Here is a 17,911-nt window from a genome sequence, read left to right as displayed (position 1 = left end):
ACAGGGTCTCACTTAGTTGTGGGGGGCCTCACTAAGTAGCTGAGTCCAGCCGCAAACCTGCAATCCTCCTGTCTCAGCCTCCCAAGTACTGAGATTACAAGTGTGGGCCACCATGCCCAGCTTATTAAAGTATTCTGCATCATTCTATGTGTTACAAAAGGAGATATCTTTCAATAGAGCCCTGACTTGGGGTGGCCTACACCTGAAATTCCAGCAACTCAGGAGGCTGAGGCACGAGAATCACAAATTTGAGGCCAGACTGGACAACATATTCTGGACAATTCTGTCTCAGAATAATATGGTCAGGGTGTCGCTCTGGGGTTGAGTGCCCCTGGGACCCCAGAACACAAGAGTAAATAAGGCTCGACTTTAGGTAATTCTGCTTCTCACCTGATGTATGTCTCAGGAACTCTACCTCCTTGGCCCTGGCATTCTGATTCGTGAAAAGTAATCTCCAGCTGTGCTCCTGATATTCTAAGCCAAGGGCTCTCCAGGGCACTGCTCCTGCACCCTTCCTTTGCCTCCCACCTTACTACTACCAGAAAATTCTTAATTATAGCTGTGTCTTCAGCAGATGTGTTTGTAACAAGTAGCCCTCGGGACCTGCGCAGAGGCGATCTGAAGTTCCCAGTGTGGTGCTCTCCTTGTGCTGCAGAGCGGCGGTCTGTGGTGGAGGCTTGGGTAGTTACGTGGGCACAGGAGCACCTTCGAGGGCCTTGTTACAGGCGTGCTGCGTAAAGCAGCATCAGGCTGCTGAGGGTCCTCATCGTGACGCCTTCTGTCCTCTTATGCAGGTGACGAATCGGGGAGAGGCCCACCTGGAGCTGAACGCATTTCGAAGAAAACACGACTGTGCGCTGGTCATCTCTGGGGACTCCCTGGAGGTAAGGCTGTCCCTAGCACGGTTGTGTCTACATCTAGGCTCTTGAGGCAAGGCTGGTCCCTAACAGTGCATGGCCTTGTCTGTCTGTCCCCTAAGGAAAGGCTGTCTTCAGGTGACAGCTTCTAGAGCACTGCTCCCAGAGTCTTCCAAGGCTTAGCAGCACCTGGTTAGTCCTGCTCCCCAGGATGCCGGCTCCACTCCCTGTCCTTGCTGTCAGCCTCCCGGCGAGCTAAGTCGCGCTTTGGGTTGGGTCAGTGTTCAGTGGTGAAAAGGTAGCATTTATTTTGTTTTCTTATGTTCCGACACATTCCAAAAAAGTTTGAGAAGACTAACAAGATGGATATGAATTAAGATATTACATGAGAATAGGAAATGTAAGTGGGAAAGTAAAAGCCACAGAGAGACGAGAAAAGGAAGCTAAAACAGGCGCCTGGAGCTCCCAAGGGTGTCTGCGAACATGGGGACAGAGGGTGCGCCAGCCCCGGGCTGCTGCGAGCCCTGCCCCCCGCAGGGCGCCCTGTGGGCACAGGTACTGTTGGAATGCAACCAGCACCTAGGGAGAAACAAGCGCCATCCTGCTGTTGTGGAACCTGGTGTTCCAGCCTGTCCTCCGTCCATGGTGACGGCTCAGTGTCTGGGAGAGGGGCAGACTTCTGCCCTCAGAAGCCTGGGCTCCTCCAGGTAGGGATGAGAAGCTGGCTCACTCCGTCTCCTTGGCAAGGACCCTGAGAACTCCATACAGGTCAGGCAGGTGCCCAGAAGCAGGACTGGGACCAGCTTAGAAGCAGGACTGGGACCAGCTTAGGAACAGTCTAATGAGGGGGGGGGGGCTCCCAGCATGGTCCAGACACTTGCCCAGAGGAAGGTAAGGGCTTCTCAGTGACGTATGCCGCGTGGCCGCTGGCCTGGGCCTGGACTCTGCCCGAGCTCTCCCCAGCCCTCCGGCACACACTGCCCTCCAGCCGGCCTTCGCTGCAGTGTCTTCCCACAAGGCCTGGACGCGCTCATCTGTGCCCACAGCCCCCCTCCACCTCCCCGGCCCCAGGACGGGCTGTGCATGAAGCAGCAAGGGCGGCCACCGGAAGGGGCAGCGTGGCCGGGCGGTGGAGTGACCTGCGTGCGGTGTCGCGCAGGTCTGCCTGAGGTACTACGAGCACGAGCTGGTGGAGCTGGCCTGCCAGTGCCCCGCTGTGGTGTGCTGCCGCTGCTCGCCCACCCAGAAGGCCCGCATCGTGACGCTGCTGCGCCAGCACACGGGCAGACGCACCTGTGCCATCGGTGAGCGCTGCGGCCCTGCCCCCGGGAAGGCACTCACACTCGGGCAGCCTGACTTTCCCAGGCAGTATTGTGCCACCTCCGAGGCCAGGTTGATGCTACCCCGTCCCTGGGAGTTTCCTCTCCCGCCCCCGTTGGCAGAGAATGCCCTGCCGGTGGGCTGCTGTTTACCTGATTTCCCAACTCTCTGTGCTGCTCAGGCGACGGAGGGAACGACGTGAGCATGATCCAGGCAGCCGACTGTGGAATCGGGGTCGAGGGGAAGGTAGGTCTCCACCTTCGCGTGCCGGGGCTTGGGCACCGCACCCACTCGGTGCCTCAGGAGCCTGGCCTGTCGGCTCTGGGCACACACTGAGCGGAGCGAGCAGTGGGAATCCCTCCTGCTGCCCCTCACTCTGTGACTGCGGCTGGCTGTCAAGTGCAGGTAAGCTCAGCATGCGCTAGCCTCGGAGCCTCCCCGGAAGGTGTGCCTTGTCAGTGCACAACTTGCTGGCAGCCTGCTCAGCCAGCTCCTGCCTGACCGCTCATTCTCCGCACGGCACCTGACCCGGCCGAGGCTGTGCCGGTCGTGCCACCATGGCTGCCTGGAGAACTAGCCCAGCCTGAGCCTGTTCTTTCCTCAAGTGGTGTCTCACAGCCTTGCTGTGAAAAGAGCTAGGGCATCTTCCAATGTGAGATGGCTGGGGTTTGAAGAATGGTCTTAAAAAGGCTCAAGGCCACAGAGTGGGCACCAGTCCTCCTGCCAGTACTGGCTTGGCCCCTAGGAAGCTTCCCGAGCCGTGCAGAAAGAGCTGCAGCCCCCGTTCATTTTTGCTGTGTTCTCACTCAGCGGTGGGCATGTGCAGGCTGCATGGAGAGCGTTCACGGAGGTGACTGTGTCTGTTCCAGGAGGGAGCGCAGGCCTCGCTGGCAGCGGACTTCTCCATCACCCAGTTCAGGCACCTGGGCAGGCTGCTCATGGTGCACGGGAGGAACAGCTACAAGCGGTCTGCGGCGCTGGGCCAGTTCGTCATGCACCGGGGCCTCGTCATCTCCACCATGCAGGTACCATGCAGGCACTGAGACACCCCAACAGGGCGATGCTTGTGTGGCTAGGGTGGCTGCGTTCTAACCAACGTGTTCTGTCTTTAAGGCCGTGTTCTCTTCAGTCTTCTACTTCGCGTCTGTCCCCCTATACCAGGGATTCCTCATGGTGGGGTAAGTGAGACCCTGAGGGGAGCCCCATCCCGGCGCCAGGAGGGACAAGTGACCCTGGGGAGACAGGAGTTCTGCCTGCAGAGCTCAGCCAACACCTGCACACGTGGGCCCTTATGCTTCAGAAGCGCGCGTGTGAGAGAGAGAGAGAGAGAGAGAGAGAGAGAGAGAGAGAGAGAGAGAGAGAAGCGTGCGCGTAGGCTGGAGCTGAGGCTCAGCCAACACCTGCACACATAGGCAGCTTGCGCTCTGGAAGCTGTCATGTGCATGTGTGGTGTGTGTGCGCATATGTGCATGCGTGTGAGCAGGACGGAGCTGAGACTGTGAAGGCCCTAGCATAACGAGGGCAGAGCCGAGCAGCGGCATGGTGACACTGCCTCCGCAGGGCTGGAGTGGGAGGCAGCAGCCGCAGGCCTCCTGAAGCCTGTCCCAAGCCTGGGCTCTGTCGCCCCAGGGCCACAGCTCTGAGGCCACTGCACTGCAAAGCACTTGCCCGGCCCCCAGCCCACCTGCACACGGGAAGGGTGGAGGAACCAGAGGGCCTGGCATGGCCCACGAGAGGCAGAGCCCAGGTGGGGCTGCGTCCTGTTTGCCCTTGCCAGCACCTCTCTGCAAAGTGCTCAGCTTCCCTCCAAGGCAGCAGAGAACAAACACAAGGGTCCTCTCACCTGCACACGGTCGTGGGTGCATTTGAAACACCATCTTGTTGGGTGACTCCTCCAATCCCCCTCAGAATTCCTAGTAACATCATCAAGCTGCAGAGGGGGCAGTCTGCACAGCACCAGGTTGTATTAGGTGTGAGTGGCCGCTCCTGCTCAGAGCAGCAGGGTACCACCTTATCCCGCCACGCCCGCCCTCCAGGCAGAAGCGGAGTCTGCCGCTCTCCCGCTGAGCATGTCCTGTCTCCACCACACAGCAGACCTCTTGGGGATCCATGTGGCCAGACAAGCCAGGATGATCTGTCCATCTCAGCATCCTCAGCTCATGTGAAGTGTCATGTTTGCCGATGGTGGAGAGAGAACATGCACGCCTTGAGCATGTTCTGACCACGCTGTGGTGTGATCAAGCAGAAGAGGGCCTCTTGGCCCAGCCTGGTGCCATCTCTGGGCTCCAGCTGGCTGGCCATGGTCTTGGGAGATGCTGTGTCCTCACCCCACAGGAGGCTGTAATGTGGCGCCTCGGTGGTAGTATGCGGGGTAGACATGTGGCGCTCTTAGCCCAGAGCTCAACAAACCATAGGCATTAAAACCACAACAGCAGCTGGGCGTGGTGGGCACGCTCGTAATCCCAGCATTGCAGTCCACGGACAGCCTCAGCTACTTAGCGAGGCCCTTCACAACTCAATGAGACCATTTCAAAAATTTTAAAAAGGCTAAAAAATAGGGCTGGGGGGTGTAGCTCAGAGGTACAATGCCCCTGGGCTCCATCACCGGTACTGCAAAAAAAATAAATAAATAACAACAAACCACTGTGCCTCTGGGTATGAACCAGCACACACTATTCTGGTTGGCACTCCTGTCCAAAGCCAGTGAAAACTCACCTTCACAAAAACCTACAGTCACCAAACACTGGGAATGCTCAAGTCGCCCGTGCCCTTCAGCCAACAAAGGAGTAAACAACCACAGCTCGTCCGACAAGAGACGCCGTAGACACGGCCATACCCGCTGACCTGCATGGCCTGAGTGAGGCACTGGGCACGGGAAGCAGTGGCTGGCCTGCCAGGGTGGCAGATGCGAGGTCCACTCCAGAACTGTGCCCCTGCCAGTGTCCTGCCCATGAGTCTGCGCTGTGGTAGACTCTGTGTTAACACTGGCAACTGCCTGTGAGTCTACAATGATCCCAACATAAAAGGCTTAGTAAGAATTCATGTGTAAGCAGACTTCTGTAAGCACTTGTGTCACAGAACATGCTTCTGAGCTCTGGGATAAATGCGCAGTTCTCAGGACTAATCTTACTTGGTTGCCAATTGGTTTTTGTTTTATGAGATTTGTTTGTTTTTGTTTTGAAACCTTGACCCACCTCTAATTCTAGAGGTAAATTCATCGCTGTGTTGTAGACTAGCTTTATCAGATGAACTTCACAAACCAACGTGCTTTTCTTCTTGGCTCCCAAGGTATGCAACTATCTACACCATGTTTCCAGTGTTCTCTTTAGTGCTGGACCAAGACGTGAAGCCGGAGATGGCGATTCTCTACCCTGAACTGTACAAGGACCTCACCAAGGTAGGGCCCATGCAGCCTCTGTCCAGCGATGGCACGCACCCTGCCTGGGGCAAAAATGAGAAAGCATGCATTTTGAAATGTCGCTTGACTCATTGCTTTTTCTGCCAGGCATTTCTTGTTACTCCTAATTAATTAGTTTTGACATTTTCCTTTTGAGTTAAACTTCAAAGAGGGAAAAATACTGTCCCATACGGTTACAAAAGAGATTTCATATCACACATAAAAATTTAAAGGGTGCTCTGGGCTGTTGTGGAACTCGCATGAATCCAGCAGGGAGACTTCCATGCTTCCTGAGCGCAGAGAAGAGCCTGCCTGGTCTCAGTGTGAGGGGCTCATCGTGGGGCTCGCCTGGCCGGCTGTGCTCCCTGCGGCAGGACAAACTCCCTGTTCGCGTGCTGCAGATGGGCATCCCAAACTCCAGAGACCGGGCAGCCGGTGCGCCTGTGCATTCCAAGTCTCCTCTAGCTGTACTCTCGGGGTTAGGTCTGAAAGTGACCGACAGTGATGTTTCTGTCCTTGAAACACGTGCTGTTCTGAGGTGATGCTACAGAGAAAAGTCCACCCAGAAAACGTCACTGCCCTGATGCTGTGCAGAGGACCCACTCGCCCCAAAACTGCGCTACTAAGAGTCAGATATTTCTTCTATAGGAGGCTTGAGTTTGTCTGATTCTATGTGAAAGCACATGTTTCTAGAATAGAAAATGTGAGGACACAGAGTAGAGACAAAGCTCAGCTTTCTGGATAGAAATTGTGGTAACTCTGTCATTTCCCACATGGCTGCCTTTTCCAACCAACGCTAAGAACAAAACTCACCAGCCCTCTACCAAATTCAGTTCATGATGGCAGCCTCAAGTTGCAGGCTCAGCCTGTCCGAGGTATTGCAGTATGGTCTAGCGAGAGAAGGCTGAGACTGGGTGGGCAGGAGCCTGGACTGGAGCCCTGCTGACCACAGGCAGACCCAGGGCAGCCCGCAGCCAGCCACAGAGGGGCTGGGGGGTGTGCTAGCTTTTGAATTTCAAGCTTTTACTGTAAAGACCTGATGAAATGCAAATTAAAAAGTTCCTTGAAAAAAATATAAAATGCCCATATACTTTTATAATCAGGATAAATGAAGATAGTTTATAAGTATAGCATAAAATTAGGTATAAATATCATGCATTGTTATCATGATGATATTATCTTTGTGACTTCAGGGAGAGCTTATCCCAAATTACACATATTAAACCAGAAGAAAGATTTTTGGTTTAATATCCTAAAATAATGAAACCCTTGTGATAACACAGAATACGGTCGGAGATCCAAGAACTACAGGAAGCTATCGCAAATGCTCATAGTTTAGGAGCACATGCACGGCCTCGTCTCCAGAGACTGCAAATGTGTGCCTGACGCTTCCTCAGATGGAGGGCAGGGACAGGCTTCTCACCTAAGAATGTGAGTAGAGTCCCTGCCCTAACCTGGGTGGCCATGCCCAACAGAGTTAGGACTGCTCTTGTTCCCTTTACTGGGGGGATGCTGCTAGATCCCCAGGTCAGGAGGAATGACCAGCAGGACCGTCAAGGCAAGCACAAGCTTTACCAGAGATTAGGGCGAGGGCTCGCGCACATGGTCCTACCGTTTGTGAGGATTGAGAGTCTACCCATCAGCACCGTGCTTTACGGATACCCAAGGTGCTCCAGTAACAGCATGGTGTTCCTGGGGTCGCCGTGTCTGGCAGAGTTGAGCGTTCTCCTAGCTGTCTTCTCAGAGCTGTGCTTGCTGCCGTCAGCTGACAGCATTTAGACTTGAGGGAAGTCGCGCAGCCTGACAGAGCTGCACCTCAACAGGGTCTGCGTTTCCATGACCATCAGTTCAGAATGCTTCAGTAGCCTCAACACCCTTTTCCACTTTTTTAAGTAAGAAAGCAGTCACCCACTTTCTCTAAATTTCTTTTCTTTAAAATCTAAGCATCTATATGTTTTATCTTAGTAGTGTCTGTTTCTTTAATAATCTGGCACTCTTCAACTCCTTCGAATACAAGGAGCACAAAAGTGCGTGACCACTCGAGTTGGTAAAATCTGAGTTGTTTTTTCTTCTGGATGTTAAAGAACTGTCTCTGAAGCCCTTTATTCATCCCCAGTGCTTTGCAGCACGTCCGCACAGCCGTACTTCACCCTTCTGTAGCAGCCATGGTTGTCAGAGGCTAGAGGCTGGCTGTGCTGAATCGGGTTGCAGTCAGCGACCATGCCACGCTGTCAGGGAGCGAGGTGGTCCTGCCCTGGGCCAGTCTGCATTCTAGCAGAAAGGAGAGAGGCGCCTGCTAAACTAGCGATGACTGGCAGTGGCCCAGGGCCACAGCAGGCCTGGAGAGTGACTGTTGACTGGCAGCTTCTGCACGGGCTCTGAGCCACCCCTCCTCCAAAGCCACGCTAAACGTAAGGCGCAGCTTGGGTCCTCAAGGCCGTCCGCACACACATCCCTTTGCATCCCAGGGGAAATACTGTCTTCACAGAGTGGCCTAGGCTTTTATATGTATTTGAGAGCCAGTCACTGAAAGGTTAGCCAATCCTGAACCCAGCCCTCCTCCATTGCTCTGCCTCTGCTCTCTAGAACCCATGACCAGCTGTGGTTGAGGCCATGGAGACAGAGGAGAGAGGTCTTCGAGATCAGAGGGATGGTTTGAGCCGGAGACTTGTCAAGTATTGATGGGCTGGTTCTGAACTTTAGATGAAATGCAGGGGGACTGGGTTTGGCAAAACCTTCTAGAAGATGAGCAAGCTGGTGCCCTGCTACCCGGGTCAGCGCCCGGTGTGCAGCGGTAATCAAGACAATGTGTGGCTGGCAAAGAGCACGCAAGAGGGAGCCCAGATGCTCTGACCTTCCACAGGGCGGGTAGGGTGGTGTCGGCACGGCCGAGCCTGCACTCGTCACAAACAGGCACTCACGATGTAGTGGCCAGAGAGAGAGAGAGAGAGAGAGAGAGAGAGAGAGGAAGGACAGGAGAAGGTAGCCTTGGCCTTGGGCTAGGCAGAACGTTTTAGATAAAAGATGCAATTAGAAATATGATCCTTAAAGGAAAAATGGTTATTAAAATAGACCTTATCGTGGCCGGGCGGGGTGGCGCACGCTTGTAATCCCCGCGCTTGGGAAGCAGAGACGGAGGATCGCGCAGGTTCGAAGCCAGCCATGCGCGCTGGCTTAGGAGACCCTGTTTCCAAACAAAAATGTAAAAATAGGTCTGGGAGTGCAGCCCGGAGGTGGAAGGGCTTCTAGGAACCCCAGTACCACCAAAAAAAAAAAAAAAAAAAGTATAAAAATGGGTCTAGGAGTGTGGCCCGGAGGTAGAAGGGCTCAGTCAGGAACCCCAGTACCAAAAAATTAATTAATTAATTAATTAATTAATTAATTAAATGGGTCTGGGAGTGTGGCCCAGAGGTGGAAGGGCTCAGGAGCCCCAGGACCAATAAATAAATAAATAAATAGCCGGGCGTGGTGGCGCACGCTTGTAATCCCAGCGCTTGGGAGGCAGAGACAGGAGGATCGCGCAGGTTCGAAGCCAGCTGCGCGCGCTGGCTTAGGAGACCCTGTTTCCAAATTTAAAAAAATGTAAAAATAGGTCTGGGAGTGTAGCCCAGAGGTAGAAGGGCTTCCAGGAACCCCAGTACCACCAAAAAATAAGTAAATAAATAAATAAAATGGGTCTGGGAGTGTGGCCCAGAGGTGGAAGGGCTCAGGAGCCCCAGGACCAAAAAATAAATAAATAAATAAATAAATAAATAAATAAATAAATAAATAAATAAAATGGGTCTGGGAGTGTGGCCCGGAGGTGGAAGGACCCAGGAGCCCCAGTACCACCAAAAAAAAATTTTTTTAAATATATAAAAATGGGTCTGGGAGTGTGGCCCGGAGGTGGAAGGCTCAGGAGCCCAGTACCAAAAAAAATAGACCTCATCGTAATTGCAAAGTCTTGTTCTGTGAATGACAGAGTTAAGTAAATGAAGAAATAAACCACAGACTGGGAGAAGTAATTACAAGGTATTCTTCTGACAAAATATCTGTATCCATAATACATAAAGAACCCTTAAAATTTAACAAGAAAACAGCCCAGTTCAAGAAGGGAGCAAAAGATAGGAATTGACAACATATGAAAGATGATATGCAGATGTCAAATGAGTGTGTGACCATTGTTCACTGGGGATTGCAAACGTAGCTAACAATGAGATAGCGCTGCCCCGTCACACGTGTGTGTGGGGGGGGGGGTTCTGGGAGTGGACCAGGGACATGCTACCTCTGAGCTATACTCCCCACCCTATTTTATTTTTTATTTTGAAACAGGGTCTCACTAAATTTCTGAGGCCCTTACTGAGTTGCTGAGACAGTCCTTGAACCTGTGATCCTCCTGTCTCGGCCTCCCAAGTACTAAGATTACAGGCGTGTGCCACCACACCAGCTCTTAGGCTCTTAGTACTCACCTATTAGAGTAGGCGCTTTCATAGGCGTCGCGTGTATGCAAAGTCGTGTGGCTGTGGGAGGAACAGCTTTGCACTTAGCCTGGGATCCAGAGAGAATGAATTGCTACATGAACAATGGATCTGTGCTGTCACAGGTGAGGTTTTGTCTCCACTGAAGCCAGCTGTTAAGGCCACAGCATCAAGGACCAGGCTGGGTGCGGCAGGCTCCTGGTGACTGCCCGGCACAGAAGTACCAAACATACACACAGGCCTGACACGGTCTGGAACGCACACCTGTTAATGGGCTTGCAGCTCCCAGCAGAGGAGTGGTACAAGACCCCCCTTTAACTTTTAACTAATTAGCATGTTAAGTGATAATTAGCTCAATCTGAAGACATTCAGCAAATCTGGCTACAAAACCAAACCTTTTATTTCTTGTATCTAAAAATTAAATTTTCTCTAGCCAGACACGGTGGTGCTTGCCTGTAAGTCTGCGGCTGAGCCAAGAAGTTTGCAGGTTCAAGGCCAGCCTCAGCAACTTAGTGAGACCCTGTTTTGAGAAAAAAAATAAAAGAGGACTAGGAATGTAGCTCAGAGGTAGAACACCCTTAGGTTCAATTCCCAGAATCCCCTCCCCCCAAAATACTTTTTTCCTTTGAAAATTTTCAAGTAAAATTAGCCACATACATATGGGCACGGTGGTACACACTTGTAATCCCAGTACTAGGGAGGCTGAGATAGGAGGATCACAGGTTGACAGCCAGCCTCAGCAACTTAGTAAGGCCCTCTGCAACTTAGTGAGACCCTATTTCAAAATTTAAAATAAAATAGGGCCTGGGGTATAGCTCAGAGGTAGAATGCTCCCAGTTCAACCTCCAGTACCAAAAAATAAATAAATAAATAGCCACATACATAACTACACGTGAATTTTATAACCACCGACCACATACCCACTAGTGTCCAGTTAGAAATACAATCAAGAAATACTTTACACAAAGAACACAGAGACCCTACTTAAAATATGTCAGTGTTTAAACAGAAGTTTTATGCTTTTTAAAATCCGCCTTGCCTTTTAATCAGTTGCAGTGTGTTTGAACCTTACTTAGTACATTTACACACGGTAAGGAGCTAGGCTCAGTCCACTTCGTCGTAGGTAGACACTCACAACCAAATAAAGTACCCGAGCAGTAGCGCAGCCCCTTCCAGTTACGCTACAGCTCCATGACAGCTGGCCCTGCCCTCTGCCCTGTCTACAGGCCGAGAGCCGCTGTCAGCACACGTGGCCTTGGTCTGGAATCTGGCCTGTTGCGGCCCTCGCGCATCCCTGCTGTCTTCTGGTGCTCGGCCCCACCACGGTCTGTCATCGTCTGGTGGCACTTGCTGACCACGGTTGTCACAGTGGACTATCCCCTGGCAGGGGGAGCTGGAAACATGGGGAACCAAGGCTCTGCTTAAGGACAGCGCGGGGCTCCAGGCTTCTCCTTGAGGGGAAGTGCTTACCGAGAACAGGCATGCCACCAGGCTGGCACAGGTTCTGAGGCCGGCCGGGCCAGGCCCGTCGCTTCCAGGCCTCTGAGGATCCTCTGGCGAAAAGCTCAGGGCAGCGAGTCCTTCCCTGGGTGTCCATCTCAGATTAAAATGTCTTCAGGGGCGCAGCCAAACAGAGCAGCTGTGGCCAGGGTCCTGTGTCTAGTCCAACCCAGTAACCTGTGTTCAGGTGAGAAACTGCCTCTTGGGTCACAAGGAGACACGCTGTTCCTGCATGCAGGGCTTCCGTGTGTGAGGTTTCTCCAGAAAGGGCGAGTAAAGTTTCCCCAGCTGCAGTAGGCTGTCCTGACGAAAGACCTACTGCCTCTTAGACTTTCTTATCTGAAGAAACCAAAAAGTAAATATTGGAGTATTTGTTCCCAAGAACTGAAGAAATGCAGGGAAATGACCTTTATTACCTAGAGAAGCTGCGTTGTGTCCTTTAGAGTGCTTAAATGTTTGCAGACATCAAGTCCTGCGGTAATAGGAGTCACAGGGCGAGTCGCCATGGCTTGGGAACCAAGAGAACAGCCAGGCACTCGCGAGCCAGCAGAGCTCCTGTCACGCCTTAGCTTCTGCGGGGTCAGGCCCACCCACGGTGCTCCCTGGAAGACAGGCCAGGCGGGCGCACAGGGCGTACAGGCCTCAGCCCTCCTTCCTCCGGGAGTGCAAGAGAAGCGTGTTGTCTCATTGACGCTGTCTCCTGCTTTGTCCTAGGGGAGATCCTTATCCTTCAAGACCTTCCTCATCTGGGTCCTCATCAGCATTTACCAAGGTAGGATGGCCCCGAGGATACTGGACCCCAGGTACTTTTGGTCTCCTCTTGGCAATATTGTTTTCACCTCCGGGTTAAATTCCAGCAGCTTAAAATTTCATCAACAGCTAAATATCGCCTACTGATTATCTTGTAAATCGACACTCAAGCAATGTGGCTTGGTATTTTTTTAACTGATGAGTGTCAGCTAAAAACTGACCTGTTTTTAATTAAATGCTAATCCAGAAAATTTTAACAAGCACTCTTCACATTGTCCCTGCACAATGGTCTTCTTTCATGGGTGATGATAGCAAGGCTTTGAGAAATCTGAATTATGCAGCCAGAAGTCATTAGCCACTCTGTTGGTGTTCCAGGTAGGCGAAAGACGTTTGCAGTGTAATTAGCTGACAGATCAAATAGATTACATGAAACACATCATTATTTGCACCAGCTGAGGTGGAGGTATGGCCTTTCCTGCAGATATTAAAGTCTATAGGCCTCTACTTGACTGTTTTATGTTGTGGGATACAACAGAGTGGACCCAGGGCCTCACATGTGCCAGGCAAACTACCCTTCCACTGAGCCGCGGTCCTAAGTCAGGACCCTTCCACTGAGCCACAGTCCTAAGACAGGATCCGTCCACTGAGCCATGGCCCTAAGACAGGACCCTTCCACTGAGCCACAGTCCTAGGAAAGCACCCTTCCACTGAGCTGCTGTCCCAGCCTCTCCCAAGGGCTAGAGCTGAGTGGGCGATACTGCACCATGTTGACACAGCGTTCAGCTGCCTGGCCTGTCTGTCCAACAGGGCCTGGTGTCCTGGCCCTGCGGCACAGGCGCTGTGAGGCGTGTTGGTGTGGTCTTCCCACCACACAGCCGCCCGCCTCTCTTTTCCAGGGGCCATCCTCATGTTCGGGCCCTGTCTGTCTTCCATGGGCCATCCTCACGTTCAGGGCCCTGTCTGACTTCCAGGGGCCATCCTCACGTTCAGGGCCCTGTCTGTCTTCCAGGGGGCATCCTCATGTTCGGGCCCTGTCTGTCTTCCAGTGGCCATCCTCATGTTCAGGGCACTGTCTGTCTTCCAGTGGCCATCCTCATGTTCAGGGCCCTGTCTGTCTTCCAGTGGCCATCCTCATGTTCAGGGCCCTGTCTGTCTTCCAGGGGGCATTCTCACATTCAGGGTCCTGTCTGTCTTCCAGGGGGCATCCTCATGTTCGGGCCCTGTCTGTCTTCCAGTGGCCATCCTCATGTTCAGGGTCCTGTCTGTCTTCCAGTGGCCATCCTCATGTTCAGGGCCCTGTCTGTCTTCCAGGGGGCATTCTCACATTCAGGGTCCTGTCTGTCTTCCAGGGGGCATCCTCACGTTCAGGGCCCTGTCTGTCTTCCAGGGGGCATTCTCACATTCAGGGTCCTGTCTGTCTTCCAGGGGGCAGCCTCACGTTCAGGGCCCTGTCTGACTTCCAGGGGCCATCCTCACGTTCAGGGCCCTGTCTGTCTTCCAGGGGGCATCCTCATGTCGGGCCCTGTCTGTCTTCCAGGGGGCATCCTCATGTTCGGGGCTCTGGTGCTCTTCGAGTCAGAGTTCGTGCACGTCGTCGCCATCTCCTTCACGGCGCTGATCCTGACCGAGCTGCTCATGGTGGCGCTGACCATCAGGACGTGGCACTGGCTGATGGTGGTGGCCGAGTTCCTCAGCCTGGGCTGCTACGTAGCCTCACTCGCTTTCCTCAATGAGTATTTTGGTAAGTTTGAATCATTGCCAATCAGTGGGCTATAAACTTGCTACTGCTTAAGATGTTGTCTTACACTGCAGATCACAATAGAACCCTTAGCATAAAGCTTCACAACACAAAGGTTTGTTTTTGCAAAACGATAAAGCATATTACAGTATATTCTTGGCTTTTTAAAAAGGTACAAAAGTTGTGCTTTTTTCTGGGGATTCCTCCCACCAAGCTGCAGCATTCTGACCTTCATGATGGGAGCGGCTGGCTGTCTGGGAGCTGGCCTTGGAATCTTCTAGCCACACGGGCTCTGGGTGGCCGGTCACAGTGGAGGGCCATAGCCCACCTCAGCGGCATCGCCAGAGCCCTCCAGCACAGGGTCTCGGTGTACTCTTCCGGACCAGCCATGGCTGCCCGAGGCCTGTGGTCGCAGCTCCTGCCTCTCGCTGCTGCAGCCCGCCCATTGTGCCTTGCCCGGTGGCCTGGGGTCATGGTTTGGCCTCTGAGCCTGCGTGAGGATCACTGGGCAGACCCTTTGCACTGTTGTCTGCAGACAGGAGAGTGGCCTCCACCCCTCCCTGTCTCAGTGCCACTCTGCTCTGCAGAGCTCAGCACCCCGAGGGGCTAGAGGAGGGCTAAGGAACTGTGGGTGTCTTTGGAGCCGCTCACCTGGAGCAAAAGAAGCAGTGGGAGTGGAGCCGGTGTGGGTTCAGCTGGAACAGGCCTCTGCGTTATCGACTGTCCTGTCCCTCCCCTCCCAGGGCGTCCTGCCCACATACCTGGCGTCTAGAGTGGAGGCCTTTCCCAGCCAGGGCTGACAGTGATCAGAACAGTCATCAGTCAGACCTCTGTGGCACCTCAGATTGGCCAGCGTGGCTGGTTAGAGCAGGATTCTCGATAAGGTTTTTGAAACCAGAGTAGAAAGAAAGAAAAGCAGGAGCATGTTCAGATGAGTGTCATCCAGCATCAGGCCTCGCGGGGTCCTGGGCGCACCAGGCCAACCTGGGCCAGAGCAGAAGCAGGACAGCAGCCACCGCCACGTGCACACGCCACCAGGAGGGCGCCAGGAGCGCGGAGCCAGCGCTCTGCCAGGAAGGGAGCGTTGCAGCTCTCCACAGGGAAGCAGCGCCGCTGTGGCCTCTGTGACTGCGTGCTGTTGTGGGCACCATGGCCTCGGGGGCTGCGCACTGCTAAGCCGGCAGTAGGAGACATTGTGAGGACCATGTCTGCATGAACAGGAACTAAGAGAGGCACCAGTGGTGCACGAGGAAGGACAGCGCTCCCGTCACAGCAGCTCCGCTGTTAACGTGGAGGAAGAGTGCTTGCAGTGTGTTTCTGCATGGAAAAGTAACACACCCAGGCATGCAGAAATGTCGGGTTTTGTTAGTTTGGCATTGTACCTCTGAGCTACACCCCCTGTCCTATTTTTCAGTATTTTTCCTTTTTTTCTTTTATTTATTTATTTATTTATTTATTTATTTATTTATTTTGGTGGTACTGGGGTTCAGGGTCTCACTGAGTTGCGAAGGGTCTTGCTAAGTAGCGGAGGCTGTCAGTGAACCACGATTCTCCAGTCTCTGCTTCCCGAAGGCTGGGATGACAAGCATGCGCCACCACGCCCAGCACCGGGTTGTTTTTATGGCATCGTATTTTAATAGTATACTTCCTTCAGTTGAAAACATACAGAACACAAAACAAAATGATGAAATTAGAAAAATAGACTGTTGGCTGGGTTTGATGGCATGTGCCTGTAATCCCAGTCCTCAGGAGGCTAAAACGGGAGCATCGCAGGCTATAGGCCAGCCTCAGCAACTTAGAGCCTGTTTCAAAATAGAAAATAAAAAGAGGGCTGGGGCATACCTTGGAGGTAACATACCCTGGATTCAATCCCCTGTACCAAAAATTGAAAAACGATTATATCTAGTGCAGTGCTATAATAAACTCATAAATGAGAGTGGAAGCAGTGGAGACGCCCCGCTGTGGCCCTGGGCAGGACCCGCCGCCTCTGAGCTGCGCCCTTGTCTGCACTGGAGACGTCGGCTCCCTGGACCCAGCCCTGGAGATGGGCAGCAGCTGGTCTGGGTGCGCCCGTCCCAAGCTGGCCCTCCTCCAGGGAGATGCAGACCCAGGGGGCATGTCTAGATGTTTGCTTTCAAGTTAGAGTAAGTCGTTACTGTATTTCAGTTCTACTTTTAAATCGCGTGGTAATGGCCAGTGACCTGACGGGGCTAAAGCCAATCGCAACACACTGCACACTGGCGTTGTGCTGCTTCTCAGCTGTTTCTCCAGTCGGCAGCTAACCACCCGCAGTGCCCTGGCGTCTCCTCTAACCTGCCCTTCACTTTCTTTCTTCCTCTTTTCTTTTGGAACAGGTATAGGCAGAGTATCCTTTGGCGCTTTCTTAGGTAGGTGAAGTTATCATTTCTTTGGAGAGCATAGAAACTTAGTAAAGCTGATAAGGCTGCTGGGCTGATGACAGTCTTCCTCTGCTCACCGCCTCCCACCAACTGAGGCTTCCCGGGAGCTGCGCCTGTGGGCCTGCAGCTGCGCAGAGGTGCGCAGAGGTGCGCGGCGCAGGCTGCCCCCAAGGCCACGCTGGCCTTCCGAGTGTGCTGGCGAGCAGCGCCTCCAGGCCCTCTCACAGTGGGGTTAGCGTAGCCTGTGGCCGTTTCTTTCTGGCCTCCACGTGTGGAGAATACTTGTTTTTTCCACATCTTTTGTTTTTGTTTTTGGAAAGTCATAAACTCCGGGTAAGTAGATCTTTTTATCTCGGTTTTTACAACAGTCTGAAGGGATTGTTATATGTAGAATCAAACTATACAAATGTCAGGTTTCCCACAGGCCCGTCTTGAGAACTGCAAATGCCCATTACCAGCACAGTCTCCTTAGAGAGTAAATGGGTTTGTCTGGGGCAGGGAGAGGGCGAAGGCTGGGCGCCAGGTGAAAAGCTCCTAGAGCCACGTGTCTGAGCTGCATGTCGCTGGCAGGGGGCAGCCGCTGCCCTCAGCCCCATGAAGTCCACTCCACCTCAAGAAGACGCCCAGGCCAGCTGCACTGAGCTGAGCGTGGCCAGCTGGCATGGCCTGGGAGCAGCGCCCTGCACCCCCTGTGGAAAGCAGGGCGTGCCATCCCGCTCCCTGGAGAGGAGGTCCAACCGACATGCAGGTCGGGCCTGCCCGTGCCAGTGGAGGCCTGCAGGGAGGCCCGGGCGGCCTGGCCAGGCGTGCTTGGTCCTGGGGCTGGGCGCTCCTGGCTGGCTCTCATGCTGTCCCTCCTTCTGACAGATGTGGCCTTCATCACGACCCTGGCCTTCCTGTGGAAGGTGTCAGCAGTCACTGTGGTCAGCTGCCTCCCGCTCTACATCCTCAAGTACCTGAAGCGCAAGCTCTCTCCCCCCAGCTACTCCAAGCTCAGCTCCTGAGGGCCAGCACCCAGGACCAGCCCAGCCCTCTGGCCTCTCCAGGGGCTCCTGGAGAGGCAGAGCCTGAGCAGAGACCCTCTGCGCAGCCTGAGGATGGCGCCTGCCCCGAGCTGCCTCTGCAGTGCCTGCCTGTGCTGGGGCAGCGTGAGCTTCTCGGAAGAATCCAGCCTCCTGACTGCTACTGCAGAGGATTCATCCTTCTGAGGGCTGGAAGGCTAACGTCTGCACTTCCTGCATCCACGTCCGTCCTCTGATGGTGTAATACCGAAAGCCGTTCCTCCCTGAACAATAAAGCTACACACTGGAGCCGCCTCTTGTGCACGTGGCGCTGCCCGCGCCAGCGGCCCTGAGTGTGGCCCCTGTGCCGCCGCCGCTCTCCTAGACACCCTTTTGCTTTCCAGCAGACACTCACACGCTTGAGTTCTTACTAGAGCGCAAGCTCTTCACACAGCCAGGTGGCCAAATGGTAACATTTCTGTGCATAATCCA

At 53.5% G+C, this 17,911-nt stretch overlaps 1 protein-coding gene across 2 annotated transcripts in view; it reads left to right on the top strand.

Moving 5' to 3' along the window:
- The window catches only part of ATP9B (ATPase phospholipid transporting 9B (putative)), a gene marked incomplete at both ends in the record, with an annotated part of 192,631 nt that extends 175,209 nt beyond the window's left edge, over positions 1-17,422 (top strand). Inside the window, 10 exons of one of the 2 annotated variants that reach the window (XM_080714480.1) lie at positions 795-884; positions 2,017-2,161; positions 2,359-2,423; positions 3,047-3,202; positions 3,291-3,355; positions 5,466-5,574; positions 12,246-12,303; positions 13,819-14,022; positions 16,374-16,406; positions 17,286-17,422. In XM_080714480.1, the coding sequence (XP_080570606.1) occupies positions 795-884; positions 2,017-2,161; positions 2,359-2,423; positions 3,047-3,202; positions 3,291-3,355; positions 5,466-5,574; positions 12,246-12,303; positions 13,819-14,022; positions 16,374-16,406; positions 17,286-17,422 (1,062 nt within the window). The remainder of the gene's footprint in view (positions 1-794; positions 885-2,016; positions 2,162-2,358; positions 2,424-3,046; positions 3,203-3,290; positions 3,356-5,465; positions 5,575-12,245; positions 12,304-13,818; positions 14,023-16,373; positions 16,407-17,285) is intronic. The other variant, XM_080714481.1, reaches the window with a different exon arrangement.
- Positions 17,423-17,911: the final 489 nt, after the last annotated feature.

The sequence above is a fragment of the Muscardinus avellanarius genome (assembly GCF_963383645.1).
Source record: "Muscardinus avellanarius genome assembly, chromosome: 17".
Taxonomy (NCBI): domain Eukaryota; kingdom Metazoa; phylum Chordata; class Mammalia; order Rodentia; family Gliridae; genus Muscardinus; species Muscardinus avellanarius.
Note: the sequence above shows the minus strand (reverse complement) of the source record. Positions and strands in the feature narration are given on the sequence as shown.